General features: G+C 52.9%; 1 protein-coding gene across 4 annotated transcripts in view; it reads right to left on the bottom strand.

Moving 5' to 3' along the window:
- GRK6 (G protein-coupled receptor kinase 6) overlaps positions 1–16,091 on the bottom strand; it is a 31,537-nt gene extending 15,446 nt beyond the window's left edge. For 2 of the 4 annotated variants that reach the window (XM_030572127.1, XM_030572130.1), the window contains exons 1-7: positions 15,985–16,091; positions 7,350–7,445; positions 3,253–3,365; positions 2,782–2,859; positions 2,365–2,465; positions 754–846; positions 319–382 (exon numbers count right to left, since the gene is read on the bottom strand). In XM_030572127.1, the coding sequence (XP_030427987.1) occupies positions 319–382; positions 754–846; positions 2,365–2,465; positions 2,782–2,859; positions 3,253–3,365; positions 7,350–7,445; positions 15,985–16,036 (597 nt within the window). In that variant the 5' untranslated portion in view covers positions 16,037–16,091. The other 2 variants (XM_030572128.1, XM_030572129.1) reach the window with 2 other exon arrangements.
- Between the last annotated feature and the right edge of the window lie 3,669 nt (positions 16,092–19,760).

Here is a 19,760-nt window from a genome sequence, read left to right as displayed (position 1 = left end):
ACTGGCCTTCTGCCCAAGCAGTGGCAAGTGTGCCAAGTGTTCCCCCAGCACTGCCTGTCCTGAACACACACCATGCCAGCCCCTACCTCCCCACCAGACGCAGCTCTAGAGTCCAGCATGAGGTGCTCTCCCAGCACCAGAAAAGGGGATCAGGACCAAGAGCAGAGAGCACTCAGCAAGTGAGGCTTTCCTGGGGACGGGTCAGAAAGCAAGGCCCAGTCCCATCCTCAGGGGCAGGTGGGGCCCTTTGGCAGGACAAAGCTTTGGCCCCTGAATCTCTCTCACACTCAAAGGCAGGAGAGCGTGCAGGCCACTCACCTCCCCAAAGCCTCCCTTTCCCAGCACGCGATACTGGCGGAAAGTGTTTTTAGTCACTGGCTGTCTGTGAACAAAGCAGAAGAGGCTGACATGAGTGGGGGCGGGGGTGGGGAACAAGTTCCCAGGCTGTGTGGCACACGTCCCCCACCCACCCTGGCGCAGCAGGCACACCTGGTGTGAGCTAGCCGACAGAGTCAGGCACTCAGAGGGCTAACCCTGGCGCAGCAGGCACAGGGAAAATAAGGCCTATTTCTGGAAAGGGCTCTGTGGGAGCTGAGGAGAACAGCACCCTGCGCTGATGGGAGGTATCAGAACATCTGCTCCTACTTGACTGGCTTCGGCCAGAAAGCAAAGAAGGGCTGCAGCTTCCCTGTGAGCAGCACCCCCCAGCCCTGAGCCCGCAGGGCCCCATGAGAGAAGCAGGGACAGAGTTACCTTTCCATCCATTTCCACTGCAGGAAGCGGTTGAAGTAGATGCTGTCAAGGTAATCGGCAAAGGGAGCCACACTCAGATAGTCATGGATGAGCCTGGGAGAGAGGGACAGCCAGTCAGTCATGTTCCCTGGGCAGGAGGACGCAGTAAATGCTTTCCAAAGGATGGAGCAGCTCACCAGCCCAGATTTGGGCCTAAGACCCCTCTGATCTAAGCAGCAGCTGGCCTTCCCCACAGCTGCACCCAAGACAAACGAGACCCTTGCACCCTCCTAGCAGGGCAGCCAGGCATTGCCCCAAGCACCCACCACCATCCCAGGAGAGCCCTTTCCCACCGACTCCAGCCCTTTGGTCCTGACATTCAGTCATCTGCAGCCACTGCAGGAAGAGGAAGCTGACCCTGGGAATGACACTGCCTGTGGGGAAAGCAGCTTATAGAGCTGGGCTAGCACTGCTCAGATCCAAGCATGGCCCCTGTGATCAGGTGCTGGCTGTGCTATGCACATGAGGAGGATGTGGTGCTGTCTGCCCCTTGGGAAAGAGTCCTTAGCAGTGGTGCCCCTTGCAGAAGGCCACGCCCAGACATCGTAATCAGCTGCCGAGGCACTGTTGCTGTGTGCACACACGGAGATTAGAGCAGGGTCCACAATAGGCCACCCCAGGGACCAGTCTGAACAATACCGGCTCCTGAGGCTGGTGCCAAGGCCAGGCTGCAGAGCAATGTGCCCTGCAGAAAGCATCTGGACTGCAAATGCACTTCAAAAGCAGCAGATGGGCTCTTCCCTTTTCAGGGGCTGCCAAGAGACGGCAGGACTCAGACTGGAGACTCCTTGTTCATACGCCATTGGTTACATTCCATAAAGGCAGCGGGCGCACCTGCTGCTAGGCCCAATATTCAGTCAGGCAACGTCTGGGTTGGAGAGCACGGGGGAGGAGAAGGATCGGCTTGCTTAACAGTTTCCTTTACATACTTACACAGCACAGATCTCCAGGCACCATCACTGTGGTTCCCCCCCAATCAAGCAGGCCCTGCACATCCCACCTCCTGGAGTCCCCTAGACTCCCAGTTGCTACCATGTGTTTACAACAGCCACATCCAGATGCAGACAGCATTAGGGCAGGTACAGCGTTTGATACTTGGTCTGTCCCAATCTCAGCCCAAAGAGACAGACTGGAGAGCCCAATAAGAGCCACAAGCAGGAGGTCACCAAGTCCAGGGCTGACCACAGGAGATAGGACGGGATCCACTCGGGATGGTGACTCGAACACCAGGAAAGACAGAAAACACATGAGAACAGAGATTCCTGCACCATCTTGTGGCCTTCAGGGACCCCTGAAATGCGGGAAACGCAGAAGTTGGCCTGCACTCACACTTCCTTCCCCCATCAGTGCTGGCTAGACTCAGCCTACTCACTGCAAATGCAAATCCCGTTAGCTATCAATGCTAGGGAGCAAGGCTCAAATCCCAGGAGCGACCCGAATTGCTCCTTCAAGGGGCGTATGTTGATGGCCACACTGGACTCAGCCAATTACCTGTAATGTCCATTCCCTTGGGAATATTTACACTATCTAATGTTACCTCCAGCCAGGAACTGGGGCCCCTCCCCAACTTACTTGGTTGCTTCCTTGAAGAGCTCCTTGCATGGCTCCTGCTCCAGCCTCTCAGAACAGGCACTCACCAGCTCCAAAGGGACTTCAGGCACATGATCCGCATTCTGGGAATGGAGGGACTGAATCAGACACAGGGAGCTGAGCCCCAGGGTCCTCCACGGGCTGCTGCTAGGGGAACGGAATCTGCAGGCACCCAGCACAGGTCTTGGCCTGCCCCCAGGATACTTAGCACTCGGGCACATTTGTTCCTGGGGTAGTGGAGGAACTCTTTGCTCCCTCCTCCCTGGCTATAAGGGGAAGCCCTGCATTGAAGGTGGCTGGTGAGAGTCTGGGTGCTAATGGTTTCCAAGCATCCCACTTATACATGCCGGCACGGAGCCAGCAGCTCAGCCTCTGGAGCAGCCTGCTCAGGTCACTTACCTTGGGGTTTAGGTAGCTGTCAATCAGGTGCTGCCCACACTCTTTCCGCTTCTCATCTGGAGTCACTTCATACTCTGCCTGTACAGAGAAAAATGAGGCCGGTAGGACTGCCCCTGCAGGGCATGGAGACATGCAGGAAGTGCGTGAAGAGAAAGTGCCACAGAACAGCATGAATCAGCTGTCTGCCATCAGTAATACCCCTATCCCCATTACTGGCACATGGGGCTCCTGCAACCTCAGGCACAGCCCCAACCTTTACAGAGATCTTTACTGAACAGCAGGGAACAGATTCTTTCCCCAGGGAAATGCTGCAGCATAAAGCGGAGGGTCACGAGTTCAGGTCTCCCCACACACTCAGCCCTACATTTAGCAACAGACTGAGGGCTCTAGGCCAACTGAGCCTTGGTCCCTGACTCTCCAAACATGAGTCACAGTGCCCTGGAGGAATTTCTCACACAGCTCTGTGCTTACCACAGCATCCAAGAACTTGACACAGCGTGACAGCTCAGGCCGCATCTCGCAGAAGAGCCGGAAGAGCAGGCGCCCAATCGGCTGCTTCTCACACAGGCTGCAATAGTCCCGCTCTGCAAATGGAAAGGAGGAAGTGAGCCGCTTGCCTCAAACGGGGGTCTAAGCAAAGCCCATCACAGCCACAGCCAATGAGAATTCACAGACCAGGCCAGTAGAGGGCACTGCGACAATCTACTCTGACCCCCTGCTTATACAGGCCAAAGAATCGCACCCAGTGATTCCTCTATGGAGCCCATAACTTGCAGCTGAACTAAAGTGTAGCATTTAGGAAAAGGCATCCAGTCCTGGTTAGAGACTCCACCTGACATGAGCCTAGGTAAAGCTACTCCAAGAAGTCCCTTCACTGTTAGAACTCTGTGCCTTATTTCCTCCATTAATCTAATCTGGATAGCTTCAGTATGCTGCCATAGGATCTTGGTCTGCCTCTGTCTTCTACATTACAGAGCCCTCCTATCCAAAATCTTTTTCCCATGGAGATATTTACTGTCCATGGTCCAGTCACTACAGCTCTGTCTTTGATAAGTTCAATCTATTTAACTCCTTAACCCTTTCCCTGTACAGCAGGTTTTCCCAGACCTCAAATCGCTCTTGTAGCTATTCTATAAAACTTTCATAATTTTTCAACATGCTTCTTAAAGTGCAGACACCAGAACTGGACTCTTCCCGTAACAGTCTCACTAATGCTGTATACAATGGTAATGCCACCTCTCCACATCTGCTTGATAGCCCCGCTTGTACATCCAAGCATCACGTTAGCTTTCTTAGCCATCGTATTAAAGTGGGAATAATGTCCAGCTGGTTATCTACCATACTGCCTCCCCCACCCCAGCCAAGTCCTTTTCAGAGCCACTGCATTTCAGGATAAAATATGGTCCATGTTCTTTGTTCCTAGATGTATGACTTGGCATTTGACCATAATAAAACACATTTGTTTTTGCCCCACTTATCAAGCAATCCAGATCAGTCAGTATCAGTGACCTGTCCTCATCTTTATTTACCACCCTGATCAATCTCTGAGCCATCTGCCATTTTTTTTCTTTATTTCTTTTTAAGTCTGCAATGCCTTTATATTTTCTTTCAGCTCATTGGTAAAAACACTGAGGGGTGGACTAAGAACTGATTCCTGCAAGACTCATTAGAAACCTTGCTTATTCCCCATTAAGCAGTAATGTTTTACAGCCCTCACTCAGCCATCAGGGACCGGGACACCTGGCCATCCCCAGCCTGCAGTGGGCTCCGTTTGGCCTTGGGGTCTATCCCTGCTCCAGGCAGAGCAGAAGGACCTCGCTCTGCTCACACTAAGGGGTGAGTGGGGTGGCACTGGGCGGAGGGGGAGAATGCATCTCACTGTATTCAGCACCTACCCCCTGCCCCTCCCCAGGACAGAAGTCCCCACACTTCTTCATAGGATGTCAGGGCCCCGGCCTCCTACGTGGTAGGCATATTGTAGGCGTTCCCCTCCCCTATGCAGCAGTTTCTCCTGAGGAAGCTGCGGCTTCCTGAGTGGTGCAGAGCTCAGCGACAACAGCTCCAGCCCAGGGTAGGAAGGGGGTGGGGGGGGTCACACTGCTGCCTCACTAGCTGCACTATTTCCTTCTCTGTGGGGAAATGAGCTCATTCCAATGAGGAAGGTGAAAGGTTTGCAGCCTGGCAAGGTCAGAGACTCCCTGGCTGCCATCACTGGCCCCAGCGCGACACAGGCCTCTCTGCTTTCAGGACTTGGCACTATTCGTGCATGCAGAGAGGCTGGATTTCTGCAGTGGGATTTTTAGCTCAGTGATGTAGAGGGGCCTGTCCACCTCCTCAGGTTGTGTGGGGAGGGATGCCCACACCTGGCCTTGAAGCCATTAGTGAGAGGGGAAAATATGGGAATCCCTGCTGGAAACAAACATGCTGACCCACCCTGACCATGGACTGCCATCCCCCTCACCTCTCCCCAGAGGAGCAGCAGTACCTCAGTCCTTGAACTGTAAATGAGTAGGAGTCTCTACCTGGAACAGATCTACAGCCAGTAAAGCACAAAGCTGGAGCCCACCAAAGAGAGTAGAGGGGGAACAGGGAGCGACCCAGCAGGGAGGACAAGAACCAGGTCTTCCAAAGCAACCCAAGGTCAATGCCTTGGCCAGATGCGCCAGAGGACAGTGGAAAGGACATTTAAACTATGACAGCCAGCCTGAGTGAACAGGCAGCACAACAGCAGATGAAATGTACTGCTAACAAAATATCTCATAATGCCTGCTGAACACGGAGACCAGCTCTGCTTAGCGAGCACAGCAGTCAGAAATGCAAACATTGGGATGGCTATGGAACAGGCTAGAGACTAAGGCAGCTACCATCCACAGCGATGGGGGGCAGAACTATTCCAAAATCACAGCTTTTGTTTAAAAAGGCAAACAGGAGAATTTGGTCCTAAGTTCAGCAGTGGCACCCTCCACCCCCAGCAAAAGGGAGTTGTGGTGAGGCAGACAGGGCCGAGTGAGACGGGGTGTGATGGAACTGAGCTAGAAGCTTGGAGCTCACATGCAGGATGGAAGTTAGAGTAGGGCCCCTGTTGCTCTAACTTCCAGTGGGACCTCACACTCAGGATGAGGGAGCCACACCTAGCTCTCTGTGGTCACCACCATCCAGTGTGCTCAGACACAGTGCAGAATCACGGCCCAAATTTACAGTCCTCTTGGTTACACAGAACCTTCCTAATATGACCTGAATGCACCTGATGCAGTGACATCTGCCCTAGTCTGCAGACAGCCTGGAACAATAGCTTAGGGGAGTGAACTACATAATTCATCTCAATTGGCTGTTAACTCTGAAACTTAAGGGTGACAACTTAAAAATGTGACTTCACTATTTCACTAATATTTATCTGTAAGGCGTTTATCCCACAGCATCAAACCACCCCAGGTGCCCAAAGCTCCAGCTGCCCCCTACTCAACTGCCAAAACCTCCAGCTTTCTCCATGGCTTTGATGATGCAGTTATGCAATGTCAGTACCAAACCCTGAGCACTCACGCTCTGAAAACATGGGGACAGCATACAATAAACTGAACTGAATATCAGAACAAACAACCCAGTGATACTAAATCGGCTGTGACTATCTCAGCTGCAGTTCACTGAAAAGTTCCACTGGTAACCAGAATGAAGCTGCTGCATCAGATCCCCAGGGAGCATGGTGAAGAATTTAAACTCAGCTTGTCAGGGAGTATATGGGACCTTGGCCATAGGAATCCTCTACTCCATCTATGTAAGGGGAAGCCCTGAAATGTGATCTGAGGCTCAGCTACACCCTTGGGACTCTGTTTACATGAAAGAAAGTTCCTGTCTCTGGGAAACCTCGAATGGTTTAGAGCAGTGGCTCAACCAGAGGTACACAGAGGTCGTCCAGGGGTACATCAACCCATCGAGGTGTTTGTCGAGTTTTACAACAGGCAATAGGGAAGTCAGTACACACTACAATTTCATACAATGACTCGTTTCTACTGCTCTATATACTGTGCACTGAAATGTAAGTATAATATTTACATTCCAACTGACGTATTTTGTAATGATATGGTAAAAATGAGAGGTAAGCATTTTTCTGTAATAGTGTGCTATGACACTTCTGTGTCTGATTTTGTAAGCAAGTAGTTTTTAAGTGAGATGTAACTTGGGGGTGTGCAAGACAAATCAGCCTCCTGAAAGGGGTACAGTAGTCTGGAAAGGTTGAGACCCCTGGTCTAGAGGATCCTGGAGGATCTTGCTGGATGTGTCCAACAGGCTTGGAGAAAGCATGACCTACCAGCATTCCCCCTTTCTCTGCACCCAAACTCTTACACGTCTGGCAGATCTGTGCCCCATACACACCACAGTGACCCTAGTTTCTCCCATGACGCAGTGAGTCTCACAAATGCAGTTAGGCAGAGCTTGCAGGACAATGGATCAACAGCTCCCGCCAGGCAACTAAGAGTCACCCCAAGAAGCCAACCATGTATATTCGCCAGCCCCACGTGCAAACAGGGCAGGGGACAGCATTTGGCATCCAACAAACAGCTATTCCTCACCAAGTGCTTGCCGGAGATCTTCACACAGGCTGATGTGCGGGAACTGCAGCATCTGGCGCCATTTCTTACTCTTGCCCTTCCTGTTCCCTCCACCGCCTGTAGAGGCACAGAACAGACATCACAATGAGGCAGTCACAAACGAGACCCAGCTAGAGTGTCTGACCTGGCAGCACAGAGAGTTGGAAAGGAGACACCCTCCTACTGAGCCACACCCAGCCAGCAGGAATCAGGGAATGGACCGCCTGGAACAGGCACCTTGGGGACCTGAGCCCCGTGGTGTGGATCTAGACAGCAGTGGGGCCTTTCTCCCTGCGTGACAGGACCCCGCCTTGCTGCTAAAGGAAAGATAAATCACTCCAGCTCATTAGAGAAGAGCAGGAAGTCACTGAATCAACAACGAGCTCTTCTGTCCAAGCATTTCAAAGGAGTTATCTGCATTTACAGATGGGGAAACTAAGGCATAGACTGGAGAAGGCCTAAGAGCACCTGTATCAGCTGAAGTTCTAGCTCCCAGGCCTGTATTCAGACCCCATCTCTGAAAGCAAGCTGAAGGGTAACATTTTCCTGGGGCTGCAAAGGAATGAAGTCCCCAGCTGCAGAATTTCCTGCTTAGCACAATTAGAGATGTACATGCTACCTAGTCTTCCAAGGCTAAACATATTCACTACAGGGAGGCAACATGCTATCGAAAAATGCACATGGGACTGGAAGAGAAGAATTTCTGCTCTAATCCCAACTCTGCAGCTAACTCACTGGGTAGCTTTGGGCAAGTTGTTTCAGCCTCCCCATCTACAAATGGAACGAACTCCTCCCTCCCTCTTAGGGAGCGAGAGTTAGTTAATGTCTGGAAAGCAGGATCCAAGTGCTGGATATCATTACAGCATCAATATTGTTAAAAGCAGATTGGTCTCTTAGGGTTAACTGCCCAGCGCCATGGGACAGGATTGGGAAGCTCTCTAAATACTGAGTATACAATACTTTATGTAAATGGCAAGTATTAAAATGCTGCAAGGTATGACATCCACTCTGGAAATTAGCCCACAGCACACCTGCGAATCCTCCAGGTCAGCCAAGGTGCACTTGAGCTGTGTTCACCCCTCAGCCAGACCCAGCTGATTTAGGCACAGAAATGGGACTCTTTAAAAGAAAAAAAAGGGGGGGGGAGATGTTTCTTTGTGATTGATCGATCAGCTAGTGAAAAGCAGCTGGCAGCAGCACACCAACAACTGCTGAACACATGAGCCAACCCTAGTGTTGATCCTGGCCAGGTTGCACATCCCCATCAGCCAGATTTCCTGCAGCCACAACTGGGGGGTTGGGGGTGCTATAAGAGACCATCTGGACAGGACAAAGGGACAGGATGGGGCACTTACTAAATACACAGACAAAAGCCTTGGCAGAGGGGTAGGGGGAGGGACTGTATCCAGCAGAAAATCCCCAGGTACAGCGCAGCACCAAGTGTCTCCAGCTCTGGCCAGCTCGTGGTATTGCTGCCTTCAATAAGAGCTGTTTAAATCAGCAAAGAGCTCCCCGCAGGCTCACTTCACACAGTTGAGCAAACGCACAACACTGAAAGCTTCAAAGAGGCAAACATCCGGAGGAGACACTGCTGCCTCCGGTACTAGGCACAAGCCACCAGCTCAACACACTACTTGGGCTCGGCACAGAGCAAAATATCAGTCCAGAGTGTCTCATGCAGCCACACAGACTATAGCAGACTGGAGCCCAAGGAGCTGAGCACCTGGTGCACATGCCAGAGTTTGCTGCATGTTCTGGGGGCAGCAGCATTGCATCTGCCCATCAGCAGCTCTGCTGTGTAACTCTACAAACCCAGGAAGGAAGTGACTCAGTGCCCAGGGCAAGCAAGGGTGGGAAGGAGCCAGCAGCACAGACACCTTCTTCTCAGCTACAGCCTGCAGTGACAGGGCGTGAAGGACAAATCAGTGACAAGGATGAAGGCAGGGAGGGGGGTGTGGGCCACAGAGCCAGGGAGAGCCCACCTGCCACGCAGAGGGTTTGATGAAGGGAGACCCAGAGCCCCACTTCATGCTGGGGGAGGCATGGGGAGAAGAGAAGAGAAGAGCTGCAGAACTCAGGTTTCCTTTGACTTGTTTGTTTCGAAAAGGAACAGCAGCAGCAAGGCATTCACCCCTCAAGCTCTCCCCTCAGTTACAGCAAACACTTGGACGCCCATCTGAGCTCTAGCTGCCCTCCCTGCACAACTGCCTCACAGCAGCCAACAGTGGGGGCATCTGCCCTAAGGGGGAAGGAGCTGGGGCAGCCCCTTCTCCAGGAGGAGCTCTTCCCCACCCAAGCCAAGCCGGCCTATTTTCAGAGGCATCAGGGCAGGAGTGGGTGAGCGATGGGGAGTTCATTTGGGGGAGGGGTTGATATTTTGTAGAATACAGCTTTACATGCAGTGGGCCAGATCCTCAGCCCCTCTCGGCTCCTGGCCCTCCTGCAGTAGTGCAACGGAAACTTGCAATGCTCTTCAGGCAGCTGCTGAGGCTTTCCTGGAGCGCACTGTTCCACAGGTGTAGTGCAGCACCACCCCACCCGATCTGCATCAGTGTAAGTGCTGTTCCAGGGAGGGCTGGACTGGCCAGCAATCCTGATCAGCAAAGCGGTTCTGTCCACCAGCACAGGCTGCTCTTACTTGCAGGGGGGCTTTGCAATTTGACTCCCAGGATAGGGGGATGCAGAAAGGTGGCATAGCCACCTACTGCTCTGGCACATCCAAGCAGCTAGTCCAGCATCTTCCATTCTCTAATCACATATATTGCAAACTCTGGCTTGGTACCTTCCATGGTTCTAATAAAAGACTGTACAGCACATTAACTCTGTGAGTGTGCTTAACTGCACCCAGACGCCCAGGGAAAGTGACTGTTAACAGCAGAGCAGAAAAGCCGTCTGAGCTCCTTGCTGGATAGTTGGCCAGAACTGAGGCTGTGGGTCCCCTATTCCCCCATGTGCGAGTAACTGACTCCAGTCTCTGGAAGTCAGCAATTTATGGCAGTTAGTGCAGGAGCAGGATTCCTTTCACATCTCGAGTCTGGGAGCAAGATAATTGCTGCCACTTAGTTTCCTCTGGAGCAGTGGTGGGCAACCTGCGGCCCATCAGGGTAATACGCTGGCGGGCCATGAGACACTGTTTCCATTGACCATCCGCAGACACGGCCGCTTGCAGCTCCCAGTGGCAGCGGTTCGCCGGAGCTGCGGACGGCCAATGTAAACACCATCTCACAACCCCCCAGTGAATTACCCTGACAGGCGCAGGTTACCCACCACTGCTCTGGAGGCTTTCATAGCATCTCCCTTCAGACACTGGATCCTTCCATATCTAAGTCCAACACTGAAGGGATTTCAGTTTCCCACCTCATTGGCACATAGCTCTGGGATTACCTGGCCTGAGTCTTCAATCTTGCCTGGGGTTTCTACCCCAAACCTGTTTTTCAAGTAGCTTGAGAAGTTTCTCTGCCCACATTCCTATTCAGCTTTTGTTTTTCCTCAAAAACCCTCATCTTCAAACCCTTTTCATAGACTTTAAATCCACCAGGGGCTACTCTGTTCACTTAATCTGACCTCCTACATAACAGAGGCCAGAGAATTTCACCCCCTATTTCTGCAATGAAGGGAATTCTTCTTCTTCACTCCATAAGTGACACTACTGACCTCAGTAGTGTGTGGCTGAACTAGATCTCTTAGAAAGACAAGGAGCCTTGCTTTAACAGCTTCACATGAGAACAAATTCACCACTTCCAGTGGTGAGCTGTTCCACTGGCTAATCACCCTCACAGCCAACTTGCACCTCTAGGGAGCCCCACGCTTCACACAGTTCTGTTGCTACTAGCCTGCCATCCAACCCAGAAGTCCTGGAATTCAGCCTCAGCACCGGGCAGAGCCAGCTCCATTTTCCAGAGGGCTGAGGCCCATGGTCACTATAGGAGTCAGCAAAGGAGTAGGACCTGCACCTATAAAGTTTTGGGGTCAGCACTGGGGTGGGGAGAGCCACTACAGAGGCAGCTGGATAGTCAGGCTGAAATCTACCATTTTGCCCAAGAGACTGCAGAGCCAGGCAGTGCTCCTTTGCCTTTATGATAGCAGCAGCCTCTGGGACAGGCTCTGGAACCATGGAGATCCAGTGTGGTGTGTAAATGGCTTTACTGACAGAGGAACTGCAGCGCAGAGATGCAGAAACCCTAAAGGGGCTTGTGTTCCTGGTGCAACATCAGCAGTAAGGAACAGTGGCAAATAGACAGGTGTGCCAGTCTCACAGCCACTTGAGTGCAGGACTAGACACAAAGTTCTGGGGCTTCATTTAGAGACAAGTTTATCCCACTAGTCCTGCAGAGTTCACCAGCCTCCTGATCAGTAAAGTCCACAATCCTCAGGGTTCAGAATGACATACAAGAAATCTAGAACTCAAATTCCAGGGTCCAGGCTGATCTTTGGCAACAAAGGCATCACCAGGCCAGATCACACCTGCAGTCCATCTAGCCCAGTATCCTGCCTCTGCCAGGCCAACACCAGATGCCTCAGGGAAGTTAAAAGAAACCCAGCAGTAACAGATGCGAGGTAAACTACCTACCATGTAGGTCTCATCCTAGTCCCTAACAGGTTTAACACTCAGAGCATGAGTTTTTATCCCTTCCAGACTCTGGTTGCATTAACTGTTATAACTGCATATTCTTGTACTCCATAGACATGGCTAGCCACGTCCGGCTCTTGCTTTTCTCTGCAGCAACAGATACGATGCCCTGTCTGCGCCTCTCCTTCAGTAACCATGTCAGGGCAGCAATCCAGAATCAGAGCATCCAGCAGCACAGGATATTCAAACTCTCTAGTATCTCAGACTGTGATGAAGAAACCAAAAGCCAGCTGGCCTCCAGGACTGAAAATACATCAAAGGAAATCTAATAATGCCCAGCCCGCAGCAAACCCCCAGAGCCTAGCTAGCAGAGGAAGAGAGAGTCTCTGCCGTTGCACTGAACCAGGTTGAGATCTGGTTCCATAGTAAATAAGGATAAGGCCAACAAGGTTCAGGGTGACTGCTCAGCACCAGAACTTCACTGTGCAGCTACTTTGTGCATCCATCAAGAGACAAGTGGTGAAGTGCAGCAGTGGGAAGGGCAAGAGTGAACACTAGGCACTACGTGCAAGTTTCTTGTGTGCCACCTATTGAAAGCGGCACTACTGCTCCTCCCTGGCAGCTGAGCGCATGCTTGGTCGCAGCGGCACTGTGAGCCAGGAAGCTTTGACCTGCATACTTGTGCTCACCGACATCCCAGCCATCCTCAGACCATGCGGCAAGGCCTGTGAAGAGTTGCTCAGGGCAGAAAACCTACTGGGAGAGGGGAGGGGAGGGGAGGGGAGAGGATCCTCACACCTCAGGTTAGAAAGAGGTCTCCCAATAATGCAACCATGAGTTCAGTGAGGGAGAAAAACTGACTGAGCAGACACATGCTTCCAGTGGGCTGCCAGTGACAGATGCCTCTCTGCTTGTAAGACTAAAAGCTCAGACTAGAGAGAGCAGTGCCAAGAGTGCTGGCAACTCCTGCTCCCTCTTCCACCTCATATAGTCTCTTCTCCACATTCATCTGACCAGGAAAAAGTAGGGTAAGGAGTTGGCTTCCTTCTCTGAAACTGACAAATCCAATTCATGTTGGTATTTCCTCTACTGGAGCATTCCTAATACCTTCCCCTTCCTTACCCACCCTAGACATTCGAGGCATTTAGTTATAACCTTTTCAGGACACACACCTAAACTAATGACATGATAAACTAGGCACAGCAGCACCGTAAAGCCTCCCCAGTGGCGATCCTGGGCTGAACACAGACAGGATCTCCAATCCAGGACCTAGCAGACCAAGGAGAGGGAAAGTCAAGAGTCAAGGACTTTTCACCAAGAGTGTCCCACCCCAGGCTTCTCTTGCTTAAGCCATGGGCCTGTGAGCTTGTGCACTCCTGGGGAACACAGCTGCTGTGGAATCATACAAGGAGAAAAGTAATCTCCAAAGGAGGCAAGACCCAAACTGTCCAGGGCTTCATAGGTCAAAGCTGACTTCATAAACATCCCATGAAAATGGGCTGCTAGCCAGTACAGGCCACAGAAAACCAGTGAGAGATGCTCCCCCTAGGAAAGCTCACATTCTGGATAAGTTGAAATCTCCAGGTGGTCTCAGATAAGGCACTGTCAACCAAAAATCATACGGTTTAAACAAACCTCTCCTTGTGTTACTAACAGCACTCAGAGTAATCAGAAGGGAAAGAGCCTCTAGAAAGCAATTTGCATCTGGACATTGTTTATGCATCTTGCTCAGTTGCTCAGTATGAGGATAGTCAGTTCCACTCTGGAGTTCAGTGCTCCAGGGTTTGGCAGGCACATGGTGCTGGAGAAGGGTTATTTGTTTAAAAACAACTTGTTCCATTGGATTTGTAAGATGTCGAACATTCCCACTTGTCTGAGGCTTAATAAAACCTTGTTCACCCACTGGAGAGTCTGGGCTGAATATAACGTAACAGGCTCCTTTGAAGATGTGGCCCATGTACAGCTCATTGCAGTGACTCAACTCCGAAATGACAGACCTAGATACCTGCTGCTAAATCCCTTACTCAGACTCCAGGCAAAAGCGATGGAAGATTCTCTCAACTGGCACCTGGATATCCAGCAGCAAAGGATCCAACAAGATGCCAGGTTGTGAACCCAGGTAACAAGTGCCAGCCTGACACCCACACTCGGGGGCTTCACACAAATGTCTCCGTAAATCTCACCCAGCTTATCCATATACACTCCAACCTATTCGACATGCTCAGCCACACCCAACATAATCCATTCTCCAAACTCCTTTCCTTCTTCTGTCATTTAACCACAGCTCCCTCTTCCTATATTGTCTCCACTCTCAACAATTCCTTTGCCCTTGGAACCTTCTCAGGCTCTCTACAATGGGCCACGATACACCTTATATCCCAGCATGACCACCACCCTCTCAAAAACCCTTGGGAAAGTTTTTTCCCTTCAACATCCCTGACTAGTTTTGGGTCTAGGACCCAGATCCCTCAGCATAATTACCCTCTTTTTGCTAGTGAAGATGCTTAAATCAAGGCACATCCTTGACACCAGCACAGCCCTACAGCCCACAACAACTCCCTTAGCTAACTCATCCTGATTCTCTTCAGACACCTTAAATGCCCCCCTCTCTGCCTGCCCCAACCATACCAGTTTGTGGCTATGGCTCAGCTTCCTGCAACGCATCTCACAGGCAGAAGCTTGCGCAACAAGCGCTTCCCCCAAACCAGCCAGACTCCTTCCTCCCCCACTCTGGCCTCCCAACCGCCTCCACCATCAGCAACCCTGTCACTGACCCCAAGTCCTCCCCATAGATCTCCTGCAGCAGAAACACTGCTTCTCCCCAGCCCCACCGCATGGCCCACGCATGCCACAGCCACATGCCCAGGCCTCAGTTGTGCCTTGCTGATTGTTGCTCCTGGATGCGCTCTGTGGCTTGGCCAGCCCCAGCACTCATGTGTTCAGGGTGTTAACGATGCCTATCCCTAACCATCCCCAACCATAATCCCTACCTACCACCCCCTCTACCTACTGCCCCCCCATGCCCCTACCTACCCTGTCCCCCCGGGTTCCCTACCACCACCGCCTCCACTCACTGCCCCCGCATCCCTCCTTCCCACCACCCCATCTACCCACTGCCCCCATCCTCCCTTCTTACCCTGCCCCCCATTCCCTCTACCCTCTGCCCCCCCGGGTCCCCTACCCACCACCCCCGCCACCCACTGCCCCCCCATCTCCTCTTCTTACCCTGCCCCCACCCCTCCACCTACTGTCCCCCATCCCTCCTTCCCACCCTGCCCCCCATCCCTCCTACCCACCTCCTCTACCCACTGCCCCCCATATCCTCTTCTTACCCTGCCCCCCCATCCCCTCTACCCTCTGCCCCCCCCGGGTCCCCTACCCGCCACCCACTGCCCCCCATCTCCTCTTCTTACCCTGCCCCCCATCCCTCCTACTCACCACCTCCTCTACCCACTGCCCCCATCCTCCCTTCTTACCCTGCCCCCCATCCCCTCTACCCTCTGCCCCCCCCGGGTCCCCTACCCACCACCCCCGCCACCCACTGCCCCCCATCTCCTCTTCTTACCCTGCCCCCATCCCCTCTACCCTCTGCCCCCCCCGGGTCCCCTACCCACCACCCCCGCCACCCACTGCCCCCATCTCCTCTTCTTACCCTGCCCCCACCCCTCCACCTACTGTCCCCCCATCCCCCCTACCCACCACCCCCGCCACCCACTGCCCCCATCCTCCCTTCTTACCCTGCCCCCATCCCATCTACCCTCTGCCCCCCCCGGGTCCCCTACCCGCCACCCCCGCCACCCACTGCCCCCATCTCCTCTTCTTACCCTGCCCCCCCATCCCCTCTACCCTCTGCCCCCCCCGGGTCCCCTACCCGCCACCCCCGCCACCCACTGCCCCCCATCTCCTCTTCTTACCCTGCCCCCACCCCTCCACCTACTGTCCCCCATCCCCGCCCCCTCCGCCGGCTGCCCCCTGCCCACGGGCCGTACCGGCAGGCTCCGCGGTCGGCCCGGGGGGCCCAAGGCAGCGGGCGGGGCCCGGCCTCACCTTCGCGCGCCTTGAGCAGGACCGTGTTGGCGACGATGTTCTCCAGCTCCATGGGGCCCGGGGCGGCGGCGCCGCCTCCTCCCCGGCCGGGCTCGCGCTGCCTCCGGCTCCGGCTCGGCGCCCGCCTCCGCCGCCGGCCCCGCCCCGCCCCTGCCGCTCGCCCCGCCCACTGCTTACCAGAGCCCTCCAATCCCCGCGCGCTCACCTCCCGCGCCGGCCCCTCATTGGGCCGCACGGCGCGTGAGCCCCGCCCCCTCCGCGCCGCTCCACTCCTAACGGCCCATAGGTGGGGAAGGTGTGGAGGGGCGGGGATCGAGGGCTCTGTGTTAGCGTACGGTGATTGGCTAAGACTGGCACTTGAAGTGTCAGAGGTGTCTGATAGGCCAAAGAGCTGCCAATCAGAAAAACGCAACCTCAGCTCTACAGCGGATTGGACAGCCATAAGCTACGTCCAAGGCGGAACGGACCCTGCCTACCGGGCGGAGCAAACACCTGATTGGAGGAGTAGCTGCCACTCTGCCGTGATCCTGGTTGTGATAGAAAGGGGCGGCCAGGAGTCACCCCCCCATAGACCGGAGCTGGGCTCGCGGGGGGGCTGTGGGGGCGGGGCGTGGGGAGGGGCAGATGGTAGCTCTGGGGCAGGCGGTGGCTGAGACGTGGGGAGGGGCAGGCGGTAGCTCTGGGGCATGGGGAGGGGCAGGCGGTGGCTGGGACGTGGGGAGGGGCAGGCGGTAGCTCTGGGGCTGGGGCGTGGGGAGGGGCAGGCGGTATCTCTGGGGCTGGGGCGTGGGGAGGGGTAGGGAGTAGCTCGGACGTGGGGAGGGGCAGATGGTAGCTCTGGGGCAGGCGGTGGCTGGGGCGTGGGGAGGGGCAGATGGTAGCTCTGGGGCAGGCGGTGGCTGGGACGTGGGGAGGGGCAGGCGGTAGCTCTGGGGCTGGGGCGTGGGGAGGGGCAGGCGGTAGCTCTGGGGCTGGGGCGTGGGGAGGGGTAGGGAGTAGCTCGGACGTGGGGAGGGGCAGATGGTAGCTCTGGGGCAGGCGGTGGCTGAAGTGTGGGGAGGGGCAGGCGGTAGCTCTGGGGCAGGCGGTGGCTGGGGCGTGGGGAGGGGCAGATGGTAGCTCTGGGGCAGGCGGTGGCTGGGGCGTGTGGAGGGGCAGATGGTAGCTCTGGGGCAGGCGGTGGCTGGGGCGTGTGGAGGGGTAGGGAGTAGCTCGGACGTGGGGAGGGGCAGATGGTAGCTCTGGGGCAGGCGGTGGCTGAGGTGTGGGGAGGGGCAGGCGGTAGCTCTGGGGCAGGCGGTGGCTGGGGCGTGGGGAGGGGCAGATGGTAGCTCTGGGGCAGGCGGTGGCTGGGGCGTGTGGAGGGGCAGATGGTAGCTCTGGGGCAGGCGGTGGCTGGGGCGTGTGGAGGGGTAGGTGGTGGCTGGGACGAGGGGAGAGGCAGGCGGTAGCTCTGGTGCAGGCGGTGGCTGAGGTGTGGGGAGGGGCAGGCGGTAGCTCTGGGGCAGGCGGTGGCTGGGGCGTGTGGAGGGGCAGATGGTAGCTCTGGGGCAGGCGGTGGCTGGGACGTGGGGAGGGGCAGGCGGTGGCTGGGACGTGGGGAGGGGCAGGCGGTGGCTGGGACGTGGGGAGGGGCAGGCGGTGGCTCCGGGGCATGGGTAGAGGCAGGTGGTAGCTGGGGTGTGCAGAGGGGCAGGGCCGTAGCTGTGGGGCTGGTGCTCGCAGGGAGGGGTAGAGTGGTAGCTGTGACTATAATTAACATAAAACTTTCTGGTTATTGATAGATCTTGTATTGAATATCATGGCGTAAAGAACGCAGCACGCAAGCATGTTGACATCTACCCCTTTTGGGCACATTTCAGTTAGTGATGTCGTACCCCTTCCGCTTGGGGCTGCGCAAACTGCAGTGATACACGCCCCATTCTCTTTACGCCATGTTGAATATAACATTCACTCAGCATGTTCAGACTTGTGGGTCTTTACCATGTGCGCAATAAGCTAGCTTCTCTTGAAACAATATAAATATTTGTGACAAACAAAATTTGACATAAATCAGTATTTCTAAATATTGTTACTAAACGTAAGCACCATGGATTTGTGGCTAAAAGAAGGAACTTTGAAACGAAAAGCAAGTTCTTCTAGTACTCCAACTATGGCTGAAATAAAAAAGCAAAATATTGTGACACTTCAAAGTGAGGATGAACAATCGCCGTCTTTTGTTGCCGAAAAATCTGTTAGTAGTAGTAAGTTATCCAAGGTGAAAGAATTTCCACCGAAGTATATCAAAAACAAGAAGCAGCAGGTGTTAAAAGACCAAAATGAAAGTATGATGAAAGTTATTTGTCTTTCAGTTTTACGTGTGTTGGAAATAAAGATGTTCCTGATGCGCAGTGCATCTGTGCAACAAAATACCAGCAAACAGTTCATTGGCTCCTGCTAAACTTTGTAGGCATTTGGAAACCAAGCATGCTGAATACAAAGACAAAGAGAGAATTTTTTTCAAGAGGCAGCGTGACTCATTTGGAAATTGTAAATTTTCGATGATTAAAATTGCTAAAACAGGCAACGAATGTGCAACAGAGGCATCTTATAGCGCCTGCTGGAGAAGCTCACACTTGGAGAAACGCTTATCAAGCCTTGTGTGAAAGATTTTGTAATCTGCATGTTGAGAAGCAGTCTGGTAAAAAAATTGATGCTGTACAGTTGTCAAATAATACTGTTGCACACCGTATTAAAGAGCTCGCCGATGACATAGAAAAAGAGCTAGTTTGCCAACTGAAAATTTGCCATGAATGTTCACTGCAGCTAGTTGAGTCCACTGATGTTTCAGGACTTGCTGTGCCAATAGTATTTGTCTGATATAGATTTAAGAGGACCTGCTCTTATATGAATCTCTGGAAAGCAACATGACTGGAGAAGAAATATTCAACTGCATCAACAGTTTTATCAGAAAGCATGAAATTAGTTGGGGAAAATGTATTGATGTATGTACTGACGTTGCTCAGGCAATGATTGGGAAGATGAAGGGAGCTGTAACGCGAATCATAAGTGTGGCACCAGAAAGCACTACACAGACAAGCACTTGCAGTTAAAAAAATACCAGCATATCTGAAAACTGTGTTCAATGAAGCAGTACAAATTACCAATTTTGTCAAATCTCAACCACTTCAATCCCAGTTATTTAAAATTTTGTGCGAAGAAATGGGTAGTCAGCACAAAACATTTCTTTTACATACAGAAGTGAGGTGGCCATCCAGAGGAAAGTGCTTGTGAGTTTTTTTGAGCTTTGTAGTGAACTACTGGTATTCTTCACTTCAGATAATTCAGGATGAAAATTTAATGACTGTCTGACAAATTCCTCGTGGCTAATGAGACTTGCATATCTTGCAGATATTTTTGCAAAATTACATGAAATTAATCTGTCGCTGCAAGGAAAGAATGTGACCATTTTTACTACTTTGGATAAAATGTCGTTAAAAATAAACTGGAATTCTGGGCATCTTGTGTAGAACAGAATAACTGACTGCTTCCCTATGGTACATGAAATTTCATAATGAAATAAATTCTACAGTCCATGAAGAAGTTTCCATCATCATTTTACAGCACTTATGTGACTTGCAGGCTTCTTTATTAGCATATTTTCCCAGAACTACTGATGATAATGCTTAGGTTCGAATTCCATTTGTAATTACAGCCAAACCAGTCAGCTTTACTGTGCACGACTATGAAAGCCTAACTGACTTAATTTCTGACTCTGATTTGAAACAAAAGTTTAA

This window comes from Gopherus evgoodei, chromosome 8, assembly GCF_007399415.2.
Source record: "Gopherus evgoodei ecotype Sinaloan lineage chromosome 8, rGopEvg1_v1.p, whole genome shotgun sequence".
NCBI lineage: Eukaryota > Metazoa > Chordata > Testudines > Testudinidae > Gopherus > Gopherus evgoodei.
This window is presented reverse-complemented; position numbering and strand designations above follow the sequence as displayed.